Source organism: Chiloscyllium plagiosum, unplaced genomic scaffold (genome assembly GCF_004010195.1).
Source record: "Chiloscyllium plagiosum isolate BGI_BamShark_2017 unplaced genomic scaffold, ASM401019v2 scaf_4890, whole genome shotgun sequence".
Taxonomy (NCBI): Eukaryota; Metazoa; Chordata; class Chondrichthyes; order Orectolobiformes; family Hemiscylliidae; genus Chiloscyllium; species Chiloscyllium plagiosum.
In genome coordinates this window covers 7585-18544 of record NW_025213704.1, presented here as the reverse complement: position 1 = coordinate 18544, position 10960 = coordinate 7585, and the positions used below count along the sequence as shown (strand labels likewise).

The following is a 10960-nucleotide window of genomic DNA, read 5'->3' as shown; positions in this document are numbered from 1 at the left end:
CACCCGGGTGTGGGTACTGTATTCCACAGACCCCGGGCTGTGTCATCTGTCCGTTTAAATCGGGAACTCACCCGGCTTTTACCTCAAGGGCCCTAGCTGTCTACACAGCCGACGGCCTGTGGTGAAATTGCTAGAGTTCTAGGTAATCACTTTTCAAGTGCCTCTAATATGTTTACACAGCTGGCGGGCTGCGGGGGAACTCCTGCTGATTCGAGAACTTAAACCCTAGAAAGTTTACTCAGCTGACAGCCGGATTGCCCCTGCGTGGGGGTAATTGCTTGTGAGCAGGTGCTTGGTACAGTACTGGTGGGGACAGGTCTGTCACTGTGTAACACTGGGGTACAGTACTGGTGGGGACAGGTCTGTCACTGTATAACACTGGGGTACAGTACAGGTGGGGACAGGTCTGTCACTGTATAACACTGGGGTACAGTACTGGTGGGGACAGGTCTGTCACTGTATAACATTGGGTACAGTAGTGGTGGGGACAGGTCTGTTCCTGTATAACACTGGGGGACAGTACTGGGGGGGACAGGTCTGTCACTGTATAACACTGGGGTACAGTACTGGTGGGGACAGGTCTGTTACTGTATAGCACTGGGATACAGTACTGATGGGGACAGGTCTGTCACTGTATAACACTGGGGTACAGTACTGGTGGGGACAGGTCTGTCACTGTATAACACTGGGGTGCAGCACCGGTGGGGACAGGTCTGTTACTGTATAACACTGGGGTACAGTACTGGTGGAGACAGGTCTGTCACTGTATAACACTGAGGTGCAGCGCCAGTGGGGACAGGTCTGTCACTGTATAACACTGGGGTACAGTACTGGTGGGGACAGGTCTGTCACTGTATAACACTGGGATACAGTACTGGTGGGGACAGGTCTGTCACTGTATAACACTGTGGTGCAGCGCTGGTGGGGACAGGTCCGACAATAAATGTCCAATCTAAACTCAACAAACTATGAACCTCCAGCGAATCTCAACAGTGACCTCTGCATTTTTAGCTGAAGGGATTTCAGCTCTCCCGCAGTATCTGACTCCTCCTGAGGTGAATTGGCTTATGCTCTGGTGGTGGTATGGAGCGTTTTTTCTGTTGAGAAACTGCAAATGATTTAATGAGTGTTACTGGCAGTAAAAGTTTTGAACCAGGCCTGAAGTATCAGTTTTAAATTGATTTATTTTTGGCAGACAGTTTTAACAAGTCAAATCTAAGCGTGCTGATGAAGTGCTGCCGAACTGCCACTTGATTCAGCTTGTGACTTTGGGTTTTACATTGGAACTGAGCGATTGTGTTCTATCAATCTGTAGAAGTGGAAAAATATATGCTTTTTAGAAAACTGTGGCAAGACGGAACAGAATGAGTGCGCATTTTTTTGTCTGCTTCATGTTGATCGGATCTGGAAGTCTCTGTCATCCTGGGGTGCTCTCTGGGATATTCCATCCCTCACTTACTCAGCACCAGCGCATGGCTTGGACAGGTGGAAGTGACCAGGGCTTGGGAAATCGCTTCCTGTTTAGTTATGGGGTTATGTCTGTGAGGCAAGGAACAGTTTGGACTGGTTTCCGTTTCACCAGCTGGGCAGATGGTTAAAGTGGGAATGTACAGTTTGTCGGTTTACTCTGTGCTTTCACCAGCCAGGGCTCACTGTTCGGCAGGTCTTCGAATTTGCCTCTCACTCCGAGAGGGTGTTGAGGAACTTGCTTTCTCCTGCCAAGGTTGTCAGCATGGAATTCATGTCAGCGACTGCCATGTTGGACCTTCCTGTTTGCAATGTCAGCGCGTTCCACGGAGCCATAAGACAAGAGGATACTTGAGAGGGGTTGTGGACAATGTTGGGACTTAAAGAGTCTGGTACCAAGGAAGGCTGCTGTCCCTCATCCAAAATTGCTCCAAAATTGATCTGCGTATTCGCCAGGTCCAAAGAGTCGAGGGTACTCGACATCAGGTTGGGCTCCATGCTGGGCATCACCGCCTGAGGCTGGAGAGTACAGTCGCTTGGTGGCAAATGCATTGGCACGGGGTTGCCCATTTGAGACTTCCCGTGTTGCTTGAGGTCAGAGAAGAACAAGTGACCACCTTGCAACTGGCCTTGGCGACAAGCTCCTGGAGCCAGGCAGCTTGGCTGAGCTGGGTTTGTGGGAGCGGCTGCTTTGTGAGCAGGGTTCGTATGGGTTGGAGCGAGCGGGTACTGGAGCTGCTGTGGGGGCTGAAGGCTGTGCTGTCTGCCTCGGAGCTTCTGTGCTGCAGGAGGGTGAGGCACCATCCTTGGACTGAAACACTGAGCTCCCGCACTGACTGGCATCTTTGCTTGGACTGCAGTTGGAGGACTTAACAAATTCGGCTGGCTTTGGCAATTGGTGTACCTTAAAGCCATGTGTGGTGGACTTTGAGTTTGGCAGCTGTTTGGAGAAGAGCTGTGCATGGTTGGGCATAGACTGATGTCTGACCTGTCCATATTGACGGGCATCGGTGTTTCCGCACTGGCACCCTTTGCCGGTTGGCCCCACATGAGGGCTTGCTGGGATTGGATGTAGTTCCTCACCATCATCTCCTTCACTTGTAGCATTGGTGTGTGGGCCCCAGTCCATCTGTCTTCCTCCAACGGGGGGCAGAGCTGCCTGATGCCCAAGGCTGCAGCAGAGTCTGGATGGCGCAAGTTGGCAGTCTGTTCCTGGCTCACGCCATGTGGACTGGGCAGTGCATGCCTGGACTGGTTGTAATTCACTTGGGCTGCAAACAGCTGCTTTGGGTTTTGGTACGGGTTTAACATTGGCGCTGACTGCTGGAATGGCAAGGTAGGTTTCATTGGCTGCTGATACTCGGTGGGCATCCTCTGGTGTGCGGTCAACACATCCTGGGGATTCAGGGGCATGTCCAAATGATCCTGGCTGAGCATCATGGGGGTTTGGGATGACTGTGGGTTCAGGTGGACCTGCCTCAGGCACGGATTGGGATGGGAAAGGTTTTGCTGGACACTGCGGGCGTTCGGAATCTCAGCAATATCCATACTTCCCGTGCTTACCTCATTCCACTGGATGGGCATGTTGTTTGCCTCCAAACATTCCTGGTTCGGGAATGGTGTGTCGTATTGATTCATTGGACACTGACGGCCATTGTAGGGTTGGAGTGACGTGTTTCTGGCCATTAAGCCCTGGTTGAAAGAGCTCTGTGTGGCTTCCAGATTTCCGTTGGAGTTAGCAGAGAGATTCCGGCTGGGAAAGTCCATGTCGCTGTGAGACCTGGGCGCTTGGTTGGGGTAAAGGTGATTTAAGGGAGCCATGTTTGCCTCTGGATAGTTACTATAGAGTGCCATGTCATCAGGTAACCCCACGCTGGCTGGATGGGATGTATCCATGGCGAAGGTCTCCATGGCGACATTTTCAGTAATGCTGGGTGGCCGAGGCGAATGGATGTGCCCACAGAGGTTGGAGGTGGAACCTGAAGAATGCTGCAGTTGGCAGTGCCGCCTTGCCACTGGATGCATGTGGTGAAGGTTGTGGAGCCGTGGCACTTTGGGCACCAACTGGGTCTCAGCCACGGGTTTACTGATGCCAGGCATCTCAGGGGCTTTCAGCACCCCTGCCCCGTAGCCACAGGAGCCTCCTCCCCCACTGTTCGGGCACTCCAGTCCATCAGGTGGGAACAGGGCAAGGTTGGTGTGATCCCTGGCGTGTGCAGGCCTGGCGTTCATGCCCGCGTGTTCCGCAGTCACTAACGGGGTGGGTGGTGGGCCACCAGTGGCAGCGGCGTACTTGGTTTTGAGGTGGTATAGCTGCGCTGGCGAGAGGTTGGGCAGGGCTGGGCAGGTGGCAGACGGTGCCATCTCGCCATATCTCTGCAAGGCATCAGGAGAGGTGGGAGGGTAGCCCGCGGAGGATGTGCCGTCATTAGCATGGGCCCCGAGCAGGGAGCTATCGCTGGACCGTCGACTCGGCAGGTAAGGAGTTACAACCGATGAGCGGCGGCTGACAGTGTAGGCGGAGCTGATGGTGCTGTTGGTGCTACCTCGCCGCTCCAGCAGGGGGCTCCAGCCTGCTGTGTTCACGATCCGGTGACAAGGCAGAGTGGAGAGCTCACTCACGGAGCTTTGTCCAAGTGAACCTACAAGGCAGAAGGCAGCACAGGTTACAGTACCCCCTTTCCAACAGAGAGGTACACGCACACACTGCCCATGAGACAAAGCGAGAGAGAGAGTGAGAGTGTGGCACTCTCTGACCTGCCCTCTGCCCCTAAACTCAGGCCCCTGACCCTTGACCCCAGTCCCCAGCACCCTGCCCCCACCTCCTCCCCTTGACCCCAACCCCTGATATCAGCCCCCTACTCCTTGACCCCTGACCCCAGCCCTGCCCCTTGACCACAGCACCTGACCCCAACCCGAACCCTGATGTCAGCCCCTGCTTCTTGACCCCAGCCCTGCCCCTTGACCATAGCACCTTGACCCCAGCCCCGACCCCTGACCTCAGCCCCCTGCTCCTTGACCCCAGCACCCTGCCATGAGAACCAGGAGCAGGAGTAGGCCGTTGGGCCCTATTGAACCTGCTCCACCATTCAATACGATCATGGCGGATCTTCTTTGTGGCCTCAGCTCCACTAACCCGCCCACTCACCGTAACCCTCAATCCCTTCACTGCTCAAAAATCTATCTCTTGCCACCTTAAAACCATTCGATGAGGTAACCTCGATTGCTTCACGGGGCAGGGGAATTCCACAGATTCACAGTCCTCCGGGTGAAGAAGTTCCTCCTCAACGCAGTCCGACATCTGCTCCCGCTCATTTTGAGGCTAAGCCCCTTATAGTTTCACCCACCAGTTGAAACAAACCCCGCCCCCTGCCCCCAGCCCCCTGCTCTCTGAGTCTCGCCCCCTGCACCCCCCGTGTGTGCCCTCGTGCCCCCTTTGCTCACCGCTGCCTTGTATGGAGGGGAGCTTCAGCCCTCGCGATGCAGCTGTGCCTTTACGGCTTTGCCTCAGTTTCCCGATTTTCAGGTTGGCCAGTCGCTGGAGTGCCGTGACATTCCTCCTCAGCCTGGCATCAGGCATCCGGGCCGTGGAGTCTACCGAGGCAGCGTCTTCGACGTTGGTCAGATCCTCGGAGCTGCCCCCGCCATTGGCATTCATCTCCACGCCACTGTCATTGTTGTTGGCACTTCCTGGCAGAGAACTTTCACTGCTGCTAGGCGAGTGGCCTCCAGGGCTGCTCTCGAAGGTCTGAATGGCAAGGAAAGGAGCAGCTGGGTTTCTCTGCATTTCCCAGGAGTCGCCCACTTTGTCCCCGTGCCAGGGCCCTACCCGGCTGCTTTAACCATGGGTAGGGAGGTATGACCTGTGATAGCACAGCCCACCCTCTCCTGTAGGTATGGTGCCCTCCCTCCAACTGCATTACCTGACATCATGACCATCTGCCTGGCACAGTGCTAGGCACCAACTGTTCTGTGGTGCAACAGACTGGAATGCCAATGCATTGCACCAGTTTGAACATAGAAAGAACATCAAACAGTGCAGCACAGGAACAGGCCCTTTCGCCCATGATATTGTGCCAAGCATGATGCCAATGTAAACTAATCCCTTCTGCCTGCCCTTGGTCCATATCCCTTTCTTCCTTGCATATTCATGAGCTTATCTAAATGTCCCTTCAATCTCCCTATAGTATCTGCCTCCCTCATCACCCGCGGCAACACGTTCCACGCTCCTACCACACTCTGTGTTAAAAAACATGCCCCTCACAGCTCCTTTCAATTTTCTGAAGGGTCACTGGACTCAAAACATTAGCTCTGCTTTCTCTCCACTAATGCTGCCAAACCTGCTGAGCTTTTCCAGCGATTTCCATTTTTGTCCTTTGAACTTACCCCCTCTCACCTTAAAGGCATGCCCCCTAGTTTTAGACATTTCCATTCTGGAAAAAAAATTTTGACCATCAACCCTATCTATGTGTCTCATAATTTTAACAACTTCTATCAAGTCTCTCCTCAGCCTCTGTCACTCCAGAGAAAACTGCCTGAGTTTTTCCAGCCTCTCCTTATCGCTCATGTCCTCTAATCCAAGCAGCATCCTGGTAAATCTCTTCCGCAACCTCTCCAAACCTTCCACGTCCTTCCTGTAATGTGGTGGCCAGAATTGAATGCAATACTCCAACAGTAGCCTAACCAATGTTTTATAAAGCTGCAACATGACATCTGACTCTTGTATCCAATTCCCCAACCAATAAAGGCAAGTATGCCGTATACCTCCTTTACTTGGCCACTTTCAGGGAGCTATGGACTTGAACCCCAAGATCCCTCTGTCCATCAATGGTGTTCAGGGTCCTGCCATTAAGCAGACACTTTTCCTTAACAATCCTCCCAAAGTGCAGCACGGATCCCTGCGGGGCATCACTAGTCATGGACCTCCAGCCTGAAAAACACCCTTCTGCCACTACCCTCTGTCTTCTCTGGGCAAGCCAATTCTGAATCCAAATGGCCAAGTCACTGTGGATCCCATGGACCTTAATCTTCTGGATGAGCCTACCATGAGGGACCTTGTTGAAAGCCTTCCTAAACTCCAAGTAGACAACATCCACTGTTCTACCCTTATCGACCACCTTCGTCACCCCTCGAAAAATTCACTCAAGTCAGTAAGACTTGACCTGCCCTGCACAAAGCCATGCTGACTGTCCCTAATTGGGCCATGCTTTTCCAAATGCACGTAAATCCTATCCCTAAAAGTTCTCTCCAAAAGCTTCCCAACCCCGGATGTGAGACTCACCGCTCCACAGTTTCCTGGATTATCCCTATTTCCCTTCTTCAACAGAAGAACAACAGTAGCTGCTCACCAGTTCTCAGGGACCTCGCCAGTGGCTAGTGAGGATACAGAGATCTTGGTCAAGGCCCCAGCAATCTCCTCCCTTGCCTCTCTCGATAACCCGGGGTAGATACCATCAGGCCGTGGAGACTTCTCCATCCCACTTCTTTCTTGACCTAAAAATGCCCTAGCATACAATTAGATTACATTACAGTGTGGAAACAGGCCCTTCAGCCCAACAAGTCCACACCGACCCGCCGAAGCGCAACCCACCCATACCCCTACATTTACCCCTTACCTAACAGTATGGGCAACTTAGCATGGCCAATTTACCTGACCTGCACATCTTTGGACTGTGGGAGGAAACCGGAGCACCCGGAGGAAACCCACGCAGACACGGGGAGAAGGCGAAATTCCACACAGACAGTCGCCTGAGGCGGGAATTGAACCTGGGTCTCCAGCGCTGTGAGGCAGCAGTGCTAACCACTGTGCCACCGTGCCGCCCGCATCACACTCGTCTCACGCTCCTTCTCCTGGGTGAATACTGAGGCAACGTACTCCTTTAGGATCTCACCCACATCCCCTGCCTCCAGGCACAAGTTCCCTCCTTTATCCTTGAGTGGTCCTACCTTCTCCCTAGTTATCCTCTTGTTTTTAATGTAAGTAGACACTCATTGGCACTTACTGGTCATACTGCTCCTGCAAAGGGGACTTTGTGTATCACTGGCTTGCTCAGCAGACCCTCCCTCCTTCCTGCTCTGTCCCCTTCAATCCTTTCCCATCCTTGGGGCCACCGCTCAATGAACAAGATCAGGCTTCACTGGGGGAGAGATTGGGTGCAAAGACATTTCTCCCAATCTTTTCCCTATGAATTTGGAACAGGGGCTTTTATAAAGGCAAACAATTCTACCTCAAAGGGCATGATTCATGACAGGCAGTTTGTTGGACCGGCTACACAAGGCAGCTGAGAAAATCAGAGAGGCCCAACTAGCAGGTAGGAATGAGGCCTAGTCACCGGGACCTGACAGTGCTGAAGCACTGTGGAGATCTGAAATGAAATTCTTAATCAAATTGCTCTCACCAAATTACCTTCCTGTTTCCAAGTAAGGCGCTTGCACTCAGATACTGATTGTAAGAAATGTCTGCACACAAAATGACGTGTTCATGTGGACATTCACCAAATGGTGAAAGGACACACAAACAAAATGGAAGCTGGACCAACAAAGGAAGCACCAAGATTGGTGACCACATGCATGGCCAAAGCTTTGGGTTGCTAGGCAGCCTGGAGAGAGCGAGTGATTTCTTGAGGCAGAGGATAAACCGTTGCTATGAGCGTTTCCAATGACAGTAACCGGACAGAGTGACAGCGAGGGCCGGACTGGCTGATGAGTTGGTACCAACAAAGCATGCGGCACATGGCAGGCTGCACAGAGCCTCAGCCCAGTCTGAATGGAGTCACGTCAGATTCAGGTTCATTGCAGTGGGCCAGAGAGATAGAGAGCAATCAGATAAACACAGCAGAGCTGAGGATCAGAGTGAGATTTAAAAGAAACGCAAGAATGCTATGCTCCAGTTCTACAGGGCCATGGTGACACTCCCTCCTGAATTCCGTGGGCAGGTTTGGTCTGTGTATTTAAGGAAGGATGTAAATGTGTTGCACGCAGTTCAGACGTGGCTTACTAGATTGATACCAGAAATTCTCGGGGTCAGTGTGTTAAAGAGACAGGCATTCTCGGGGTCAGTGTGTTAAAGGGACAGGCATTCTCGGGGTCCGTGTGTTAAAGGGACAGGCATTCTTGGGGTCAGTGTGTGAAAGAGACAGTAACACCGGGGGTCAGTGTGTTAAAAGGACAGCACTCTCAGGGTCAGTATATTGAAGGGACAGGCACACTCGGGGTCAGTGTGTTAAAGGGACAGGCATTCTCGGGGTCAGTGTGTTAAAGGGACAGGCATTCTTGGGGTCAGTGTGTGAAAGAGACAGTAACACCTGGGGTCAGTGTGTTAAAAGGACAGCACTCTCAGGGTCAGTATATTGAAGGGACAGGCACATTCGGGGTCAGTGTGTTAAAGGGACAGGCATTCTTGGGGTCAGTGTATTAAAGGGACAGGCACTCTCGGGGGTCAGTGTGTTAAAGGGACAGGCATTCTTGAGGTCAGTGTGTTAAAAGGACCGGCATTCTTGGGGTCAGTGTATTAAAGGGACAGGCACTCTCAGGGTCAGTGTATTAAAGGGACAGGCATTCTTGGGGTCAGTGTATTAAAGGGACACTAACACTTGAGGTCAGTGTGTTAAAGGGACAGCACTCTCAGGTCAGTGTGACAAAGAGACAGTGATGTTAGGGCTCAGTACCTTAAAGGGACAGAAATTCTAGATGTCAAAGTATTAAAGAGACAATATCTGTGGGAGGTCTGTGTGTTAAAGGTACAGTAACTCTTGGGGTCAGTGCATAAGACGGACAGTAACATGTGTGAATTGGTGGAGGATGATCTCAGGGAAGATGGTGCCAAGTTTCGAAGCCAAGTTGCTATTAAAAAAGACAAGGTGTTGTGTATCTGAAAAAGTATTAAGGTTGATAAGACCTTGGGTCCTGATGGGATCGATCCCAGAATATGTAGGAGGCAAGAAAACAAATTGCTGGAGCATTGACAGACATCTTTGTATCCTCTTTGGCCCCAGGTGAGGTCCTTTAGAGGACTGGGGGACAGCCAATGTTGTCCCATTGTTGAAGAAGGGGTCAATCTGTTAAAGGGACAGTAACTGTAGGGGTCAGTGTGATAAAGGAACAGTAACTGTCGGGGTCAGTGTGTTAAAGAGATAGTAACTGTAGGGATCAGTGTGATAAAGGGACAGTAACTGGAGGGATCAGTGTGATAAAGCGACAGTAACTGTAGGGATCAATGTGTTAAAGGGACAGTAACTGGAGGGGTCAGTATGTTAAAGGGACAGGAACTGTAAAGATCAGTGTGATAAAGGGACAGTAACTGAAGGGGTCAGTGTGTCAAAGGGACAGTAACTGTAGGGGTCAGTGTGATAAAGGGACAGTAACTGTAGGGATCAGTGTGTTAAAGAGACAGTAACTGTAGGGTTCAGTGTGATAAAGGGACAAGAACAGTAGGGGTCAGTGTATTAAAGGGACAGGAACTGTAGGACCAGTGTGATAAAGGGACAGTAACTGTAGGGTTCAGTGTCAAAAAGGGACAGTAACTGTAGGGATCAGTGTGATAAAGGGACAGTAACTGTCGGGATCAGTGTATTAAAGGGACAGTAACTGTAGGGATCAGTGTGATAAAGGGACGGTAACTGTAGGGGTCAGTGTGATAAAGGGACAGTAACTGTAGGGATCAGTGTGTTAATGGGATAGTAACTGCAGGGGTCAGTGTGATAAAGGGACAGTAACTGAAGGGGTCAGTGTGATAAAGAGGCAGGAACTATAGGGATCAGTGTGATAAAGAGACAGTAACTGTAGGGATCAGTGTGTTAAAGGGACAGTAACTGTAGGGATCAGTGTGATAAAGGGACAGGAACTGTAGGGGTCAGTGTGATAAAGGGACAGTAACTACAGGGGTCAGTGTGATAAAGAGACAGTAACTGGAGGGATCAGTGTGTTAAAGGGACAGTAACTGTAGGGATCAGTGTGTTAAAGGGACAGTACGGAAGGGATCAGTGTGATAAAGGGACAGTAACAGTCGGGGTCAGTGTGTTAATGGGACAGGAACTGTAGGGGTCAGTGTGATAAAGGGACAGAAACGGTAGGGAACAGTGTGATAAAGGGACAGTAACTACAGGGGTCAGTGTGATAAAGAGACAGTAACTGGAGGGAACAGTGTGATAGATGGACAGTAACTATAGGGGTCAGTGTGATAAAGAGACAGTAACTGTAGGGAACAGTGTGATAAAGGGACAGTAACTGTAGGGATCAGTGTGTTAAAGGGACAGAAATTGAAGGGATCAGTGTGATAAAGGGACAGTAACAGTAGGGGTCAGTGTGTTAATGGGACAGGAACAGTAGGGGTCAGTGTGATAAAGGGACAGAAATGGTAGGGGTTAGTGTGATAAAGGGACTGTAACTGTAGGGGTCACTGTGATAAAGGGATAGTAACTGTAGGGATCAGTGTGTTAAAGGGACAGTAACTGTAGGGGTTAGTGTGATAAAGGGACTGTAACTGTAGGGGTCA

General features: G+C 51.2%; 1 protein-coding gene across 1 annotated transcript; it reads right to left on the bottom strand.

Annotated features, from left to right (window-relative positions):
• Positions 1-1172: 1172 nt before the first annotated feature.
• LOC122547697 (zinc finger protein GLI1-like) lies at positions 1173-5254 on the bottom strand. The gene is made up of 2 exons (XM_043686294.1): positions 4912-5254; positions 1173-4109 (listed from the first exon to the last, which is right to left on the bottom strand). The coding sequence occupies exons 1-2, from the start codon at positions 5252-5254 to the stop codon at positions 1681-1683; spliced, it is 2772 nt and encodes a 923-aa protein (XP_043542229.1). The 3' UTR covers positions 1173-1680.
• Between the last annotated feature and the right edge of the window lie 5706 nt (positions 5255-10960).

What these genes read in the sequence shown, in the direction of transcription:
- LOC122547697 (XM_043686294.1), bottom strand. Translation starts at nt 5,254, where the DNA reads ATGCAGAGAAACCCAGCTGCTCCTTTCCTTGCCATTCAGACCTTCGAG. An exon ending in CCCCTCCATACAAGGCAGCG is followed by an intron (nt 4,110 to 4,911) that starts GTGAGCAAAGGG and finishes TCTGCCTTGTAG; the next exon opens with GTTCACTTGGACAAAGCTCC.